General features: G+C 41.6%; 1 protein-coding gene across 1 annotated transcript in view; it reads left to right on the forward strand.

Moving 5' to 3' along the window:
• The first annotated feature begins 5591 nt into the window (after positions 1-5591).
• Positions 5592-20930, forward strand: part of Adam17 (ADAM metallopeptidase domain 17) — a 48972-nt gene continuing 33633 nt past the window's right edge. Inside the window, exons 1-2 of the mRNA XM_055625226.1 lie at positions 5592-5827; positions 16602-16734. Coding sequence (XP_055481201.1) covers positions 5731-5827; positions 16602-16734 — 230 coding nt within the window. The 5' untranslated portion in view covers positions 5592-5730. The remainder of the gene's footprint in view (positions 5828-16601; positions 16735-20930) is intronic.

Genomic DNA, 20930 nt, shown 5'->3' on the forward strand with positions numbered 1-20930 from the left:
CACACACACACACACACACACACACACACACACACACACACACACACGGAATGCTGATTGACTACTAAGTAGGAATTCAGTTATCCAAGAATGAAAGTATTTTTCTGATATGGGTCTCTTACCAGATTCTGAGTGTTGGAAACAGGTTTTTGGCTAAGGTCTCTGGCCGCTGTAAAACTGGAGAAGTGGCAAGTCTCTTCTGTGGGGCCAATCAATCCAAGTCAGAACTTGGCCACTTTAGACCTTAAGTAACTTTGACCATGATCCTTTCCACTGGTTCTCTTCATCTAAACTCTCCTTATGTTTTAGTTTCTTATGTGGTCCAGTGACTCTGAGCAGCCAAAGGAGACAGGAAGAGAACTCCATAGCTCCTTGTGCATGCCAGAAAGTACATATGATGCACGATACTTTTGCACATATCAAGGCCAACTACTACAGGTAATTCTCTAAAATGTCTAAGGGAAAGTGATACAAAGCAAATTTTAGAATAGGATCTTCTCAAAATAATGTTATTTTTCTTTTCCCCAATTTGAAGAGAACTGTGACTCCAGTTATAGTAGGTCTGGCTTACAGGCCCATTAAAAATTCCCAGGCTGGGATGTCTCTCCATGGGTAGAGTGCTTGCCTAGCATGCATGGATCTCTGGTTCAAACCCCACATCACATACATTGGGCATTGCACACACCACACCTGTAACCCTACTACTCAGCAGGCAGAGGCAAGAACAGTTTCAGGGCTAGCCTAGGAAAATGAGACCGTGACTCAAAAAAATTTCCCAAAGGATAATGTGTTCATCAGTCAGGCTCATTCAACAGTTTTGTACCATGTTTGTTTTCCATTTTCTTCCTAAAGGGATTTTACGGTTACATATGAACTGTCTGAACTAAAGCCTTGGAAATGAGTTGATACATGCATTTTGTATGGTCATATTTAAGTAGCATCCTTTTATGAGATTTAAGAATTCTTATTGCTTTTTGAAAGCTCTATTTATTTTTTATACAGTATTCTGCCTGCAGGCCAGAAGAGGGTACCAGATCTCATTATAAATGGTTGTGAGCCACCATGTGGTTGCTGTGAATTGAACTCAGGACCTTTGAAAGAACAGCCAGTACTCTTAACCTCTGAGCCATCTTTCTAGCCCCCATATTTCTTCTTTAAAATAATTTTTTATGTATATTGCCTGCCTGTGTGAGAGTGTCAGTTTCTCTGGAATAAGAGTTACAGTTGTGAGCCGCCATGTGGGAGCTGGAAATTGAACTTGGGTCCTCTGGAAGAGAAGCATGTGCTCTTACAGAGCTCTTAACCACTTGAAGCTTCTCTCCAGCCCCATCAAGTCATATGTCCTTTTCTTTCTTTCATTGAGACAGGGTTTCTCTGTATAGCTTTGGCTGTCCTTGAACTCCTTTTGTAGACCATGTTGGCCTCGAACTCACAGAAATCCAACTGCCTCTGCCTCCCGAGTGCTGGGACCATGTGCACCACCATGCCCAAGCATGAGAATTCCTATTTCTTGAAGGGCTAGCTGTACCATCTTTATTCAGCAGACAACAAACAAACAGGCATCCAAGTTAAGGAATAATTAGCATCTTAGAAATAGTATGGGCTCTATGACAGGTAGGGCAAGACAAGTAAGTGGGACTTCGTGGTGTTACAGTGAGTGGTAGATATCATGGCTTGCTGTCAAGCCTGACTACTTGAGTTTGATCCTTATGACCCATATTGGTGGAAGGAGAACACCTACTCCTCCCAAGTCACATCTTGAGTGTGGTGTTGGTATAGGCCTGGCCATATCAAGGACCTCATTGCTTTTACCTCATTTAAGTGGGAAAGGCCAGGACAGCAGTATCTTCCCTCGGGTCTGAGTGCATATATTGGCAGTATATGGAGCAGTGGCCCTCCTTCTGCTTCCAAATGTTTATAGTACCCTTACCAAGATTGTTCCAACTGAGATTAAGCAAGCCTGCCTCTTTCTTCACATGTATGTAATAAAGACACTGTGCCCTGTGGGGCTGTGCCTTCATCAGGAACCCCAGCATTTTGTGTCTGCCATTTTTTATTCCTTCCTATCCCAGTTAGGTCAGTCCCTGGAGCCATGAAGAGCACTGCAGTTCTGATTTCCACATGCATGCATCATGTGTATACACAAATGTTATACAGCTATCTTTCTAGTTTTTTTTTTTTTTCTTCTTGGACTTAGGGTCTCATGTTGTCCAGGGTAGCTATTGGGGGATGGTTCTGTGCACTGTGTATTCAAATGCTGATTTCTGTACCCAGAGATCTGGCTGAAGTCTGGACATGCCATCATCATTATTATTGAAGATCTCCTGTCTCATTGTGGTGTAAAAATCGTTCTCCATCATCTCTGACTAGTTAATAAAGAGCTGAACAACCTATAGCTGGGCAGGAGAGTTGAGGTAGGACTTGGAATCCCAGGAGGAGAAAGGAGGGTCCAGAAGGGAGTCACCATGAGAACACGGATGGAGCAGCAGCAGCCAGTGTGGGATTAGTTGGCAGGTAACAGGGCACATAGCTGGGAAGTAGGCTGGGACAGTGTCGGTGGATTAATATAGATGAATGTCTGCCTACCTACAGTACCTAAAGCTTATTAATAAATATAACAGGTCTCCATGTCATTATCTGGGAACTGAACGGGCATTAGAATCACACTTAAAATTTACAGATAGCCTCAAACGTCCCCTGTAGCCAAGCATGACCTTGAACCGATTCTCCTGATCTCACTTCCTAAGTGCTGGATTATAGGTTTCACCACAGGGGTGGTTATTAAATGTAGCTCTGAGCTAAGTTCTCAGGCCTATTTCTCTGTTCATTTAGATTTTTTTTTTTTTATCAGTAGTGCAGAACCACATAAGTGATTTCTAACAAGTACTACTTAAATTGACTTGCGTCTATTACTGAATAATTCATTTCAGAGTGGGATCAATAAATCTCACTTTTTTTTTTGAGTCAAGGTTTTTCTGTGTAGAAAAGGCTGCCTCAAACTCAGGGATCTGCCTATCTCTGCCCCCTGAGTGCTGGGATTAAAGCACTTCCAACTTCATTAAATCTAAAAAAAGTTCAGATGTTAAGATGAACCCAGATCAAGACACCATGGTAATGGCTGTAGAGCAAATTGTCCCTAACTAGGATAATAAACTAGCAAACCTTTTTAACATTTATTTTTATGGGTGTTTTAACTGCTTGCTGTCTGGGCATGAGAAGAGGGCCTCGGATTCCCTGGGCTGGAGTTACAGATGACTGTGAGCTACCATGTGAATGCTCTTAACTGTGGAGCTCTCTCCACATTTCTTGTTTCTGAGGATCAGGTGGGGCTGCAATGATTTCAGAAGTTTGCTGCAGCTGTAGAATCCTTGCCAATCTCAAGTCTTTGGTTGGTGGTTTGTGTGCCTATCTACTCCTCTGCGTATCCCACGCTCTTGGAGCATTAATATTGGCTGAGACAGAGGAATCTTAGTTTTGAGGCCACCTCAGGCTGTATAAGAAGACTGTTAAAACAACAATCAGAATAAAGCGAACCTGATATGGCAGGGTGTAAAAACCTAATTTTGGAAGTGAAATGCCATGATTTCTACTGCATGTGTATGCCCTATGTCACACAGACCAACCGTGGAAGGAGCCCAGTGGGGAAGGAGGCAGACTATAAAAAGGACCGATGGATTGTGGGGAAGGGTCCAACACTGCTGTGACTTTGAAGGTCTTTATTTCTTACTGGCAGACAGTAAAAGGATGACCTCACAGTTAAGTGAACCTATGTTTACGATGGAAATTTCAAACTTCGCAGCCAGTTATAGATATAAAATGAAAGTTACCTAGGGGGAACATATTTCTAAAAAATATATATATTTTGAGAGTAAAAGAACAAAAGCTGGAAGCCAAATGTGATGGCTCATTCCCTATTATCCCAGCGCTTGGGAGGCTGCACCAGGAATACCTGAATGGGGTTACAAAATGAGCCTAGTTCAAAAAGCACACCAAGCAACCTTTCCCCGCCGCTGAAAGCAAACAAATCCCCAAAGAATAAGCCCTTGAAGATCAGACTTGGACTGTCAGTTTTCGACTCTGAGTGCTTCTCCACACAGCACTGTCAGTTGTTCTGTGTCAGCCTCTTAGTGCTGGGATGACCGGCACGGGCTGCCACACCAAGCTCAATGTGCCAATTCTGCTGTTCCGGTGTTTTATCCAGCATGGCCCTCTGTGGTGTCTCGTGGCCCTTCACCTCCTGCACGAGCTGCTCTTTCATCTTAAAGGTATGGACTACTGCTAAATCAAGGATGAACTTCAAATAGGAATCGTAATTTGAGTCCTGACCTATGAATGGCAAAGATTACGTGAAACAGGACTAACCCTGAAAACTTTGAGCTTTTTGTTTTGATGAAGTGGATCAGGTGCGATCCCAAAACTAGCACAGAGGTTCTCAACCTGCCAGTCTTGACCCCTTTGGGAGGGGTAGCATCACAGGTATCCTGCAGTTTAGATATTTACAATTCATAACAGTAGTAAAAGTTATAAGTAGCGATGAAATAATTTTATGGTGGGGGTCATCACGAGGCACTGTATTAAAGGGTCACAGCATTAGGAAGGTTGAGAACCACAATACTAGCATTTACTAAACATAGCTGATTGCACAAGAGTTAGGGGACACAAAAATATACAGTCTCTAAAGTTAGAAACTTGAGGATATGGGGCCTGGACACTCAAAAGAAGAAATACTGTAACATTTCTATTATTAAAACGCCACAAATAGCTGTGATATCTAATTTATGGAGGTGAATTTTTTTTTTTTCATTTAGTATGCCATCATACAGACTAGGTTTACCTAACATGCCAAAAGATGTACAAACTGTTGGAAATGATGTAAGATTTTAACTGGGACATTCTACAACAGACAAATTTAAATCACAGTTTATCTTTTTCAGGAAGACAACTTGAAATTTGACCAGGGCTAATAATATTACAAACAGTAAACACAGTACCTAAAAACAAACAAACAAACAAACAAAAAAACCTGCAAAAACAACTATTCCAAACTCAAGGGATCGAGAAGGGTAACCAACTATGAGTTAGGGGTAGGTGGTCGCTCCTCTTCACAGGTGAGTGAGCAATTAGGATTCCGGTACCCAGAGATTGCGAAGGAGGAAATAAATGTACATTCAGAGGCCTATGTACAGTACCCTGAACATTTCCTGTAACAATTGAGACCTGGTCTTCCCACCTTGTCCGCGAAAAGACCAGCTATGAAGGCTGCACTGGTTTGAGGGCCTGCCGAACGGCTCCCACCTTCCCTCCCCGCGGTCACCCGGGGACAGAGACCAGACGGTTCTGGGTCGAGTCAGGACGCCGCGAGCTGACGGCCAGCAAGGCGCCAGGCATGCCCCAGAGGGACCAGGAAGGAACAGAGCCCACAAGATGGCGTCAAGCCCGCGCCGGGGCGGGGCGCGCCACGCCTCCCACAATGCTCTGCGGCTCCCATCTTCCGGCTGTGGGCAGCTCCGAGGGTCGGCGACTGCGGCCGGAAGCGGGCTGAGCGGCTGACTTCGAGCGCCGCCTGCACTTCCGGGGCTTTGAGCCTCGCTCTTAAGACTTCCCTGTAGGCGGCGCGGGAGGGAAAAGTTTGTAGGGCCGCGCTGGGAGGATCACCTCCTCTTCCCAATGTGAGCAGTTTCCCGAACGCTCTTTAGGGGAAGGTTGCCTGGAGAGGTGGTGGACGGGAACATGAGGCGGCGTCTCCTCTTCCTGACCACTTTGGTGCCTTTCGTCCTGGCACCCCGACCTCCGGAGGAGCCAGGGTCTGGCTCCCACCCGCGACTTGGTAAGAGCCGGGAGAGGAAAGCCCGGGGAACAAATTGGCTTAGCTCGCCCCAGAGCGCTTGGAGGGACGCGCAGGGGCGCTGGGGGCGCTGGGGGCGCTGGGGGCGGGGTGTTGGGCGACAGTGGCGCGTTCCGGAGTTTTCGTGTGGGAAGGGGGGTGTGGCTCTCGGTGTTTAGAGAGAGAAAAGAGATGGACTTGCTTCTCCCGTGAGGAGGGACATCCTGGAGGGCTCTCCCGTAGGGACCGAGGGCCTGTGAGGGGTCAGTTCGCCAGGGTTTGCATTTCTGGGATGTCTAGAAAAGAGGTGCAGGCGTGTGGAAGGTTCGTGTGTGGAGTGGGAGAGATGGTCGAGATCCGTTGCTAACAAGTGGATCTAAGGTGTTGGGTGGTGCTGACAAAAGCAAGACCCTGGGAGGAAGGAGGGTCCAAGTTCCACACCACTTGTTGGCTCTCAGAGGCTGACTTGAATTTCTTATGGAGGAGGTACTTAAGCAGTAGTCTAGTTGGAAGGCGCCGGCTGAAGTAGTTTCATTTGCTTTCCTGACTGGATTTGGAATCCTGCAGTTGGATTTCAAGCTCATTCTAAGCACTTGACGGAGAGAGCGAGGCTCAAACTTCCTAAGCTAACTCTTGACTTGGCTTGCCACGCTGAATGCCTTCCTTGCAGATTTTAAACAAATTACCAGCGCTGACCCGTTTAAACAGTTTAACAGTTTAAACAGCCTAGAAACCAGAGGGTTCCTACTTAGATTTTTAGAGAGCTCGGCTTATAAGGATAGCCATGCATTAGAGAGTGTGAAGTTTTGGTGATAGGCAGCTTACCGGGTATCTTAGGATCCTTTAGCTTGCAAGTGATCCTTTAGCTTGCATCTGAGACATTTCAGGTAATCAATAACAAAGTGTGAAACAGTGTATTCCCCATTGTATTAAGTTATGATCTTGTCATTATAGTATTTTATTATTCAGATTGAGAGTTTTCTTTATGGCGTTTTGTTTTATGTTTTCCAGGCAGGATTTCTCTGTGTAGCCTTGGCTGTCCTGGACTCACTTTGTAGACCTGGCTGGCCTCGAACTCACAGAGATCCACCTGCCTCTGCAGGCATGTGCGACGGTGCCTGGCTTTTTATGTCATTTTGAGACAGGGTCTCACTATGTCTTTCTGGTTGTCCTGGAACTCGCTATGTAGACCAGGCCGGCCTCGAACTCACAGAGATCTGTTTGCTTCTGCCTCCCAATAGCTGGATTAAAGACCTTGCACCGGCACTCCCAGGCTGGCTTGTGTTAGTTTTGTTTGTTTTTCTACCTTGTGTTTTCGTCTTTTTACTGAACAGAGGATGTAATTGACTGGTATAGACATTGAATGTATTATATGTTCTTATCCAAATAACTTTCTTCTGTGTGTTTGCATTTTGAAAGTGGATTACATATGTGACAGTGTGATTAAAGAATTGCAAAGGAGCTAGTTAGAAAGTGCTGAAATTTAAGTTGATACAAACTGAAAGAAAAATTTCAAGATGGATAGCAGAGCATAAGGACATGCTTCCTTTTAAGGATGCTAGTGAGAATAAACTTGGATTTGTGACAGTAAAGTGATTTTTGCACCATTCCAACACAGCTTGTTATCATTCTGTCCACAGGTGGAGAAAAGTGTGAATCCTAGGGACTCATACAGTGTAGAGGAAGAGTACATTATTTCTAGGTTGATTCTCAGCACTGTAAGCTGAGACCTAAACAGATACGTCTAAAGCAGCATGCAGTGCATTAGGACGTGTTTATGGCAGACACTGTTGTGTGTATGTGTGGTGCTCATAACCTCAAGGTAAATTTCAAAAGATTTCAGACAAAATCTGTGACCTACTTTCTTTCCCTTCCACCCACTACATCCTCTTTTACTAAAAGTAACACAAAGGAAAAGCAGTTTTGTAATCAAAGTGAGACTTATACACCCCAGCTGCAACTTTGCTATGATATCATGACTAAGCTCATGTGACTCATAACTTTCCTAAATTATGCAATTCATAACAGTTCCTGAAATCATTTTTGGTGATCCACAGAATACCCTAAAAGTCAAGTTTCTTTTTATTATGTACTTTTTGCCCTTCAGAAAATTATATGCCTAATTGATATTTAGTACATGTATAGTCTAAATATAGAACCAGGTAAGTTAATTAAAAAAAAACTTTGAGAAAACTATAAAACTGTTTGTTGGTCTTGAAAAACCAAGTGTAACAGTAGGGTTGGGCTAAGCAACAAACTCACGAACTGCTAGAGAAACAAAAAAGTCCTTCTTCAGATGTGCACAAGGGCTGTGTTCATTGCTTCATGTGCATGACAACTCACTACGTTCTTCTGAGACCCATTTTTTTTCTACCCCATTAAAAAAGTCTGGCGTGGTGACATAGTACAGTGCTTGCCTAGCATTTATGTGCAAGGTTCTGAGTTTGAGCCCTGTTTCATAGCTTACAGGATTTAGATGCTTGGCCTCTTCATGCTAAAGTTGCTGTTTATTAGCTGCAATCCTATGAAATCCAAATATTTAACACAAACCACTGCAAGCAAGGTTTAAGGTAACTTTGTTTTGCAGTAGTAAAGAGATGAACTATTTCTGTGATAAAATGAAGAATTAATAGAGCAATGCTTTGGGAATTGGAGAAGTCCTTTTGGCTTTCACAGGATTTTCCAGAATGTTATGTGTGAAGGTCCTCATCTGAGGGTGGTTGATTTTGGATCCTTCACCATTTGTGTTGTGGAAGATAGCACCTGTATGCAGGTGGAAGCATACTTTGAAGAGAGTGTGAACTAGGTTGATAGCAAAGAAACGACGAGACAGGCTTTATTGTGGTAGGGAAGTGAAAGAAAGGTTTCTGCTTGGCCTTTTGCCCTAAAATCAGCTAAGAGAGCCAGCATGTCTGTCCCCAACTTCCCCTTTGTCTGTGCCCCACCAACAGGAACTGTAGATTCTGAAGAGTACTCTGGTTTCACTTGCTCTTTGTGTTTTCTTAGCTGCTAAATATGTATCCCTGACCTTGTCTTGTTCTCTGAAGTCCCATTCATATCAAGTTGATGGTTACACCTCCATGTTCAAAAAAGCATACTAGTGTAGTATGTCCAAAATGATTTCTCATCTATTTTTGAACAAAGAGTGAGCATGAGCTAGGGGATGGTGGCACATGCCTTTAGTCCCAGGCAGAGGCAGGTATATCAGGTATATCTCTGAGTCTGAGGCCAGCCTGGTATACAGAGTTAGTTCTAGGACAGCCAGGGTTACACGCAGAAACCCTGTCTCAAAAAAAATGAAAAGAATATAAAAGGTCTATAGATATTTCTAGACCCTTCTTTCTAACATGTTATTTATATTTTTCTCACACACATGAATACATTATCTTAACTGCTTGTGAATATATGTGTGTAGATGCACACAAAAGTGTAGACATAACTTTTAAATTTAAAAAATTATGTTCAGTTTAAAAATGCTGACTTTCAGTTTGATGGGAGAAAGTGGGTTATACTTGAGATGAATTCACTAAAGTCAGTGGCTTTAAAAACTTATCCAAGACAGCAATTCATGTATAAGAGAAGGGTGAGGTGGAATGTTTATTAAATGTCCTCTAGGCACCACCACATTGAGACCAGGAGAACCTGGAGAAATTCATAAGGAGCAAAGTATAAGCTGCTTTGCCACTGGCTTGAATTGGAGACTCATAGGATAATATAGGTTTTCTCTGTTCTTGCCTAAAATCACTGTCTGGCTCATCAGTAGTGAGAGTGTGTGCATATGCATGTGTGTGTGTGAGTGTACATACATGCATGCATACATAAGAATGTCCATGTAGGTATGGAAGCCAGAATCCCAGGAGTCTTTTTTCTGATACTCACTTTGTTTCTTCAGCAACTTAACCTACTGATCTCCCAGATTCCAATCTTATTTTGTTCCACACTGAAGTTCATTGAGATTTCTGCTTAACAGTGCCCTTACACAAAGTCTAAAATCCTTAATATTTCATTCTATGTTCATCAGCTGACCTCCATCCTCCAGTCTTGTAAATCATAATTCTTTATAATGTTTGTTTGTTTTTGTTTTAGGAAGGGTCTCAGTATGTAGTCCTGGCCAGTGTGTAACTCACCATGTAGACCGAGCTGCCCTTGAACTCAGATCTTTATGCCTCTAAGGTTTGAGTGCTAGGATTAAATTTAGACTTGTGCCCCAGCAGATGTCCTCATTGCCTTACGTTATATTCTTGCTGTGATGTTGTACAGTACAGTTTAGCTGAATTGCCTTTTTACTTCTACTGCACTGTATGACATGCCTTCTTTTAGCTGTTAACTCATCCTTTCTTAAAAAAAAAGTTATATATATATATGTATGTATTTGTGTGTGTGTGTGTGTGTGTGTGTGTATTTTGCCTGCATGTCTGTGTGCTGTGTACATGTAGTATCAGAGGCTCCCCTAGAACTGGAGTTAAAGTTTTAAGCAACCATGTGGTTGCTGGGAATCAAACCTAGGTCCTCTGGGAGAGCAGCTAGTGCTCTTAACCACTGAACCTTCTATCCAGTCTTGACCCCATCCTTTTGATACAGATACTACTTCTAGGAGAAGCATCCTTGGCTTGCTAGGCAGGAATGCTAATCCTGCTATGTTCTTCCATAATTACCTGCCTCCCCCCATAAAGGTGATACACTTTATGATGATTTTGTGTGAGTGTTCTTCCCCGCTATACTAAAAAAATATACATTTAAAAAAAATCTCTGTTACATTGCCATATTAGTTGAATAAATGAGCCATAGTTTGGTGACAGGGTCTCAGTGTGTATCTCTGCCTGGCCTGGAACTCACTATGTAAACCTCACATTCATGCATGCCTCTGCCTCCAGAGTGCTGGGATTAAGGTGTGCACCATCATGCCAGGCACCAGTTTTTCCTCCTTTTCCTCCCCCTTTCCTTCTTCTTATTCTTCTTTGATTTTTCAAGAAAGAGTTTTTCTGTGTAGCCTTGGCTGTCCTGGAACTCACTCTGTAGTTCAGGCTGGCCTAGAACTCACAAAGATCCGCCAGCCTGGGATTAAAGATGTGTGCCACCACCACCTGGCCCTTTTTTTAATCATTTTTTTTTTTTTTTAATTTTAGTTTTTACTTCTTTATTGAGAGATTTGGGAAGGAATGAGAGAAAAAAAAATGTTGCAAAGATTATAGGAGAATGTTACCACCAAGTGTTAAAGTTCTGGAAGTGAGAAGTTGTATATCTGAGGGGCACTTGTTTAGAAGGCAGTATTAGGAGCTGTAGGTAGCTCCAGTTTGCTTTACAAGAGGGAGCTGTTTTTATTGAGTTGTTTGTAATGGCTCCAGGACATCTAATTTGTAATATCCAGTTATTAAAAGAAAATAATTGCAATGGAAACACAGTAGCTATTTTAAAGTATGTTAGCAAGCTACATTTAAAAGGTGCTTATTATAGACAATATACTCAAAATAACTAACAACTATCTTGCCCTTAATTTTCTTCTAGCCCCAATTTTATACATAGTTAAGATATTGGGATATAAATAGCTTTTGAAACCTTCCCTTTGCTCAACTTTGTATTTTACATGTTCTTAAAAACCTGCTGTGACCAAGCTTTTTTTTTTTTTGTATTTTATTTTTTTCTTATCAGTTACATTTTATTAACTCTGTACCCCAGCCGTGGCACAATCCCTCATTCCCTCCCAGTCCCTCCCAGTCCCTCCCTCCCTCGTGACCAGGCTTTTTAATGGTGAGTGGTTCCTCTTGTCCTTCGGAAGTTCTACAGTTTGTCTGTTTTCCAGTTTAGCTAACCTTGTTTCTAGTTCTTGTTTTTAAAAGCATGTCAGGCTGAATAAAAGGTGAACTGGGTGAGCTGGCTATTAAACATTTGAGTATTACCTGTAAAAAAGGAGCCAGGTGCTTGCTGAGCCTTGCTATAAATTTAAGGGAGAGGGTGAAAAGAGCCCTATGTGGAATGGTTCCCACAGGCTTGATTCTGTATCAGGTGCTTGGTCTCTAGCTGCAAGCATTGTCTTTAGCCATTTGCTTACTTCTTTAGCCTAAGTGGTTTTCTCTCCCCGCCTCACCCCCCCCCCCCCCCGGGTTTGGGGCAAGGAGGCCTTTGAGGGCAGGTGGCCTTCTTTGTTTAGGTGGCCTTGAACTCCAGCCATCCTCTTGCCTCAGCTTTCAGTAAATGAGATTACCAGTAGGAGCCCTCATTCTGCCAGACTTGTTTAGTGGTTTTCAGACTTGAATTCACATGAGAATCACCTGGAAGGCAACATGAACTGCTGGACCCTACACTGAGGATTTCTGAATGTTTGTATTTCTAACAAGCTTTCAGCCTCTCATGCTGCTGGTGTAGGGGGGACCACATTCTGAGGAGCCCTCCTTGATCCATGTTCTTGACAGGGAAAGTATAATATTGAAGTCAGGTTTCTAAGTCAGTAGGTGCGATTATTATCTGAAATGAAACTGAGGTCATGTACCAGCCTGTATCAAGGCAGTTGAATGCCAAAGGATTGCATTGGGTTCTCAGCATTGAGAATTCTTGTAGTTTGTGAACATAAGCCTGATGGGTCAAGCTTCTTGCTGAATATTTTTTGGTAAAATACTATGAGAGCCAGGTGTGGTGGCCTTCACTAGGGAGGTGGATGCAGGATCAGGAGTTCAAGGCCAACGTGGGGCCCTGTGAGGTAACACCTTGAGAAAAAGATGCTGCGATGAATAAAACATGGCCCCTTTTGGGCCATATCCTAACTGGTGAGGTAAGATATGTCATAATCAAAAGTGTTGGAAGAAAGATACAGAGAGCTCTAAACTTCAGAGGGTAGAAATGTCACATTTGTTTGAAACGCTAAAAAGTCAAAAACCAAAGAAGTAAATAACCCCAGGAGGGCTAGGCTATTTTCAGAGGAGTTCTAAAGCACCGTTCCAGTAAAGCTTGAGTATTTCAGCCTGGAAAGAATTTTAAAAAACCCACTGTTGTGTTGCACTAGGGTTTGGCTTTATTTTTCTTTCATCCTTTGGTTCTTTGGCACATCAGTGGCATCAGGGTTTGGGATGGTAAGTATGTTACTTACTTTTCTCTGAGCCTATTTCGTCCTCATTTGGAGGAGAAATACACTCTTGGGATGTTCTATGGAGATAGTGTGGTAGAGAAAGCTTGGGAATTGGTGAACAAGTTGGTTGACCATGGGGCAAGTTTCTTGAAGGTTTTCCACTGTGCCCCTAAGCTGTATGATTGTACTGTCAAGTCACCATCATCTATCTTGTGTTAGAAAAGTGATTGAGATCTAAAACAGCCTTTTTTCTGGATTAACTTTAAAAGTAAATTTTGTAAACACAGACTAGCCACTGTGAATTTTTAATCAGAACCTTGAATGAATGCTGATTAACTTTGACCTGGTAGCAGTATGCCTGCGCTCTCCCTTCCCTCAGGCTTACCTTAAGCGTTATTAACAGTAAGGTATTGTCTCTGACCACTCTGTAGAGGCTGTTCAGTACTTTTATCTTGCTTTAGTGTCCACACCCCAATACTCTGTTCCTTCTGGATTCCCCCCTTCCCTCTCTTTTCCTTCCCTCCCTCTATTATGTCTCTTTATTCCCTCCCTTCCCTTTTTTGGAGACAGTCTCTTACTGTGATCTCTCCCACACTGGCCTGGAATTTGCTAAGTAGCTCCCACTGTCCTGAAACCCATGTTCTTCTTGTCTTAGTCTGTGACATGTCTGCATTATAGCTGTGTGATCCAGGCTTGGCTTTCTCTTGTGATATCAGTGTCTCATACTAAAATGAATGTTCAGTTGGACAAGGACTTTGTTCCATTGCTGCTGTCTTTCAGTGTGGACTTCATTTAGTGCTTGGCCATAGTATAGCAGCAGGCGAATGAGTTGATGAACACACTGATTGTGGATATTTAGGAGTTATGCTCTTGGGTTGATTCATTTTCTAAAAAAATTATTCATTTTAATTTTATGCATGTGATTGTTATGCCTGTGTGCATGTTTGTGTTCCTCTTGTATGTCTAGTGTCCTTGGAGGTCAGAAGAGAGTGCCAGGTCCTAAGGATTTAGAGTTACGCAGTTACACCTAGCCTCTGAGCTGTCTCTTCAACCCTAAAAATTACTTTTTAAGGATGGATGTGATAGCAAAGGCAGCTTGTAATCGCAGTACCTGAGAGGTGAGGTAGTTCAAGATCATGCTAGTCTATTCTATACAGCCTGTTCAGGGTCATCCTGGACTGTAGAAGATTCTGTCTCTGTCTCTCTTAAAAGATGGGTTTGCTGGCTCATGTTTTTAGTCCCAGCAGTTGGAAGGCTGAGTCTGGAGAATTGCTGTAGATTGGAGGCTAATTTGGGCTACAGTGAGGCCCTGTTTTAGAAACACAAACAAGCAAACCAAAATGCTCATAGTCCTAGCACTTGGGATGCTTGAGTTCCTGGGCAGTATAACTACATAGTTTACTCTTGTCTCCCAAATAAAATTATTCTTAATTTTTGGTTGGCATAAAATAATTGGACATTTTTGATGTTTTTTTTTTAATTTACGTTTTTTACTGTGTAACAATAAACAGTATAGGCTGTTGCTCTTCTTAGGAATTCTAGGTCCATTGGAATGATTTGAATGCCCATGATTGTTGAAAGGAAAGGAAAATCTCAACTCACATATTTTAGACATTATTTTATGTGTTTGAGTGTTTGCATGTATGTATGCACATCAAATATGTGCCTGTTGTCTGTGAAGGCCAGGAGAAGGTATCAGATCCCCTTGAACTGGAGTGATATATGGTTGTGAGTCACCCTGTGGGTACTGGGAACAGAGCCTGAGTCCTCTGCAAGAGCAGTAAGCACTCTTAAGTACTGAGGTCATTTCTCCAGCCCCCTTTTAGGCAGTTTTAAGAGACTAGAGTCTCTATATTGTCCTCTAAAAATATTTTTAAGTTAAAAACTTAGTTCTTATTCTGGAGGAAAACAGCAGAGAGTCTGTTGATTGATTGAAAATGTGGAGATGAGGCTCATTGTGGTGGCACATACCTTTAATCCTAGGATTGGGGAGGCAGAGGCAGATGGATCTCTGTGAGTTCCAGGCCAGCCTGGTCTACCAAGTGAGTCCAGGACAGCCAAGGCCACACAGAGAAACCCTGTCTCAAGAAACCAAACCCAAACAAAAGGAAAATGTGGGAAGGAATGGCATATGCTTTATTATAGTAGGTCTGGTTTTCAATCTCACTTGTACTTTTTCTGAGCTGGGGACAGTGCATCTTTGTTTTCTTGGATGGTGGTTTGGTCTGGTAAAGCAATTGGTGTTGATTTCCTTCTGGGGTCTCAATCAGTTCCTTCTTTGCACCTACTGAGTAGGGAGGTGCAGATGTGTCTGTTGGGACAGCGGTGGTAGTGATGCTACTACCAGTCTCATTTTGTAGACTGAGTCTTTCTGACAAGCCCAAACTGGTCTGGAACTCAGGCTTCAGTTTGGGACTTCGTGTTGAAGCTTTGCTTTCCTGGTTTTGGTTTCTTAGGCTGTTAATACATACATCAGTTATATTTTTTATTGCCTGTCCACCGATAAGGGATTCATTTAGCTCAGTTTGACAATGAAAATGTTGGGTCAGCTGCTTTTATCTTACACACTTTAAACATGTATGCTAGAAATGTCTTTTATCCTAAAGTCTCTTTGTATGTGGTTGTATTTAGATGTACCAAATTGTTATTATCTAACCTCAGTTCATACTCATTTCCCTGGGTGTTTAAGTATGTTCCCACAGCTAGCTCGATTGCCATGATCCATAGTGATTCCAACATTGTAGCTGTTCCTGTAAGTCTGTTACCTCCTTACCCCTCCCTTCTTCCGGGAGAAACTGGGTCATTTGTTCTGCAGGAATCTTAACTTTCTAGGTGTGGCTGATGTTTCCTTCACTAGTTATTTAACTTGGCAGCATCGAACCTTTTATGTACTAAGAATCTGAACTTAGATATCCATTAAGTACAGGTTCAGATTTTTTTGTAAGAATATGTGATTTATTGTGCTGGGCATTTGGGCACTTCGGCTTATTGTCTGGCACAGTTGACTACTAGATATAAGTGTTAATAACCTTTAAACTTTGTTTACTTACTTTATGTGTATGAATGTTTTTTTCTGTATGTATGTATATATATGTACTGTTTGTGTGTTTTGTGCCAGTGGAGGTCAGAATAGGGTGTCCAGTTCTGGAACTAGATTTATGGATGGTTGTGAGCTGCCCTGTGGGTGCAGGGACAAGTGCTTTAACTGCTCATCCAGCTCGGTAGCCTCTGGTAGCCTTTATCTCTTAAAGATTTACTTACTTTTAGTCTATGAATGTTTTACATGGTTGTATGTATGTATGGATGTATACATGTATACCATGTACATACCTGTTGCCCATGGACATCAGAGGAGGGCCTTGAATACCCCTCCTTGGAATTGCAGTTACAGATGGGTGTAAGCTTCCATGTGAGTGCTGGGATCTGAACCCAGGTCTTCTGGAAGATCAGTGAGTGCTCTTCACTGCTGAGCCACTGCTTTGGTCTCAATAATCCTTAAAAAAAAAAAGAAAAGAAAAAAAATGTGTCTGTGTGGGTGCCCCCAAAGGCCAGAAGACGGTCTTAGATCTCATGGAGTTGATGTTATTACTAGGTGTTTTTGAATTGTCTGATGTGGGTGCTGGGATCCGAATTCAGAACCTTATGATGGAGCAGCAGATGCTCTTAAACGACTGAGCTATTTACCCAGCCTCTAATACTTTTTTACCTTTATTTCAGAGAAGCTTGATTCTTTGCTCTCAGACTACGATATCCTCTCTTTATCTAATATCCAGCAGCACTCCATAAGAAAAAGGGATCTACAGTCTGCGACACACTTAGAAACACTACTAACTTTTTCAGCTTTGAAAAGGTAACTAGAATTATACATAGGGTAATATTGGGATGATGTGGGGTTGGGGGTTGTTTGGCAAAACGGTAAGAAAGGTTATTTACAGAAACCTTAAGAAATTACTTCTTAAAGATTTGTACTTAATGTATTTACAACAGGTTATGTGTGATCCTAACATTGTGTAATGCCTATTTTAAAGTACTTTAAAATATTTTAAATTATTTATCAGTATTTTAAAGGAATTAAGTGTCCTAAGAGTATTACTGATGGTAAGAGTGTTTATAAAATTCTGACAGTTTTATTAATTGAATGCTTATAATACTTGATATTTTCAAAAAGTTTTATTCATTGTTTTGTATATGAATTTTTTTCATGAATATGTCTGTATACCCAATGTGTGCGTGGTGCCCTCAGAGGCTGGAAGAGGGCATTGATTTCCTGGGACTGGAGTTAACAGAGTTTTGTGAGCTATGATGTGGGTGCTGGGACTCTAACCTGGATCTTATGGAAGAGCAGCCAGTGTTCTTAACTGCTGAGCAAGCCCCTATGTTTTTTAAAATTAATTCTTTTACTATTTATGTTGTGTGTGTGTAAGTATATGTGCATGGGTGTGTGCTAGCGAAGGCTGTGTGCACCTGAGGAAGCCAAAAAAATGATCCATTAGAACTGGAGTTAAAGGATCTTGTGAGCCATATGATGTGCGTGCTAGATCTGAACTGATGGTTGGTTCCCATGATAGTTTAAAAAGCAGTAAGATGGGACTGGAGGATGGCTCTGGTTGAGAGCACTGACTGCTCTTGCAGGGCATCCACCAGTTGGATTCTCAGCAGCCACATCAGTTGCAAAAATACCCAAGATCTTAGTTAAAAAGCAGTACAATATAAATGGGCTATTTTAAAAAAATCACTGGATAAGGTGTTTTTGTTTTTTTTTTTTCCCAAATAAAAACAAACACAAGTAATGTTAGCATTGTTTTTAGGGCAAAACTCCAGCTCAAGCTCAACAACAACAAGGCTAGGCTCCGCCCATTTAGTACTCCAGTTAAAGAGACAGCAGTGAGACTCACACATAGAAAGAAGGGGTCCAGGGACCCTCAAGATCATCTTCTAGTTCCAGCATGAGGTTTAAGCAGAGAAAAAAAATTGGGTCATGGGAAAGAGATACTTATGATTAAGCAGTCCTGGTTGAGGTGTGGTTCTCCTTGTCATTGCCTCCGTTCTCGTTCATTGGGGGTGGTCCAAAGTCCTTATCAGTTGTCATTACTCTGAGTCTTAACTGGATGAAGCTTGGGTGTAGCCTCACTCTCCTGGATTGTTGTTCTCACCTGGGCTGGTGAAGGTGGACATCTGACTTGTGAGATTTTGTTTTCCTGGTAATACAAAGTACCTATGGGCCCAGTTAAATTAAGCACAAAGATTCCTAGGTGCCTGTTTTAGTAATATATGCATTTTATTTAAAAACCAAATTGTCACAGAGAAACAGGGATGTAGTTTAATATGTAGCGTGCTTGTCTAGGATACAAAAGGTCCTGTGTTTTATTTAACCGCCTACAGGCAAACAAGAACAAACAAAAAAACAAACAACAGCAAAAAACCTTACAGGGACTATATTAAATTTTCCTTTCCTAAGTTGCCCATATTTAAAGAGCTTTCATGTTTTGTAAACTTTTAAAACATTTTAGTCCATTAAACTAATTTTTGACATTTTATTTATTTATTGGCAGTGAGGACATTTATGCTACAGCACATATGTAGATCAGTGGACAACTTGTAGGAGTTGGTTCTGACCTTCCACTCTGTGAGTCCCAGGAATCAAACTGGGACCATCTTGGCAGCAAGAGCTTTTGCCCAGTGAGCGGTCTCGATGCCCCTTCAGTGCAAAGTTTTTGCATACAGATTAAAATGTATATGCCTACCTAGCATTACCTTACTATGTTAATGAGTTCAGCCAATAACAGAATACATTTTCATCTGATATGAACATGTCTAGAATTTGACTTATTACTACTCCCTGAAAAATAATAGTGTTTTAAATTGAATCAGATTATTTATTTATATACTTTTGAGACAAGGTCTTGCTGTGTGGCCCTCACTGGGCTGGAACTCACTGTGTAGACCTCACTGGCCTTGAACTTGCAGAAACTTTCTACCTCTCAGGTGCTAGGATTACAGAAATGTGCCTCCGTACCTGGTTCTTTGTGGTACTGGGGAATCCAGGGCCTGGTGTCTGCCAGGCAGGCACTCTGCCAGCTGCACTTATGTCCCCAGCCTAGTGCTCTAGGTTATATCAGCATATAGCTTTCATCTTCTCCAAGGGCAAATATCTCAGAGTTGTTTTGATTTGTATATCAAATGAAATTGAGTATCATTTCATTTCCTTTCTGTGAATTATGCTTTCACCATTTTTTCTGTTGAGTTCTTTTTGACTCCCTGAATTATATTATTGCTTGGGACATTCAGGAAATTGGTTAGTTGTTGGCACGTTGCTGATATTTTGTGCAAGAAGTTTTTTCTTTTTGTTTGTTTGTTTGTTTGTTGTTGTTTTTTTTTTTTTTTTGAAACATGGTTTCTCTGTGTAGCTTTGGCTGTCCTGAAACTTACTCTGTAGACCTGGCTGGCTTCGAATTCACAGGGATCCACCTGCCTCTTCCTTCCGAGTGCTGGGATTGAAGGCATACGTCACCACCACCCAGCTGCAAGAAGTTTTTAATAGTATTTTTTTTTCTAGTTATTGCCATATCTATCTGTATGGTATCTTTCAGTAACTTTTAAGATTTATATACAGATAGTACAATAGTGATTACAGATATAATATTGACTATCTAGCTTCCAACCAACCTCAAAACTATTGTTTACTGGGCACTTGACATAACTTATCTCTAATTCTAACCATTCTCTTCATAGTTGTTTCCTTTTTGAAGGCACATGCCTGTGGCTCATAGAAGTTAAATGCCCACAGTAGAGAGCTGTTTGTGCACAAATAGGATTCCAGAATTAAGTTATGTCTACAGCGCTGGTGGGAAGTGTGTTGAGGAGTGGCTGGGAAGGGAGATGGCTTAGTGTGAGGGTGCCTGCTAACAACCTGAGCTCCACCCCTCCACCTTCATGGTAAGAGAGACTCCCTGCATGTGTACACTGTGGCTAGTGTGTGCCCGCACATATGCACACAGTAAGTAAAAAAAAAAAAAACAAAACAGTAGTAAAATGTTTTTAGTATGTAGGAGGAAGGAAGAAGGTACAAAATGAGAACTGAAAACTGAGTTTTCTCTCTTTCCATAGATTTGAGGCAGCTTGTGGAGTCCTTACGTGTGATAGGGGCAGATATTTTGTTGGTTTTATGTATCTCTCTTGTGTTTCACAAGTGACATTCAGAAAATGTTCATTAAGAACATGTTACTCTAAGCTGTGCATAGTGGTGCATTCTTTTAACCCAGCACTTGGAGCCAGAGGCAGGGGGATCTGTGTGAGGTCTGAGCCATTATAGTTTCCACAGGGAATTTCAGGGCTGCCAGGGCTACACATGCCACCACTAAGAATCCAGGCTAAGATTCTCATTTTCAGATAGCAGTGGAGAACAAAATAACTTAAACCAGAATACATTAGATTTGGAAGTGAGCATTAGAGGTTGAAAAGCATGGAATGAATACTGAAGTGGTTGCATCATGAATAGTAGTGTATGAAAAAGGAACCTTGTTTCAAATTTGCCTTCTGAGTTTTGTTTCCTTGCTGATACAAATAAATAAATACCTATTTTACATAATGAAAAAATTGATAAAAATGGTTTTACCTGACGTACTATCTGGAGGTTTATAAAAGTTGATGTTAAGATCATACAGTTTTTTTTTTTTTTTTTTTCGAGATAGGGTTTATCCTTGTAGCCTTGGCTGTCCTGGACTCACTTTGTAGACCAGGCTGGCCTCAAAGTCACAGAGATACACCTGCTTCAGCCTCTCAGAGTGCTAGGATTATAGGTGCACGCAACTATGCCTGGCTCCAAGATCATACAATTTTAAAAACATAAATTTTATCATTACTGGGCTTTATTTTTTAACCTTACAGCAAGATTAGTTTTTAGAAAAATTGTGTTGTTCATGAGTACAAGTGTAGATGTATGCATGGTACTGCGGGTATATGGAGATCAAAGGACAATTTTGGGCATCAGCTATTATCTGCCACTTTTTTTGTTTTAAATCGATCCTCACGTTGGCATGACAAGTA

Source organism: Psammomys obesus, unplaced genomic scaffold (genome assembly GCF_907164565.1).
Source record: "Psammomys obesus unplaced genomic scaffold, mPsaObe1.curated_primary_1811, whole genome shotgun sequence".
NCBI classification, from domain to species: Eukaryota; Metazoa; Chordata; class Mammalia; order Rodentia; family Muridae; genus Psammomys; species Psammomys obesus.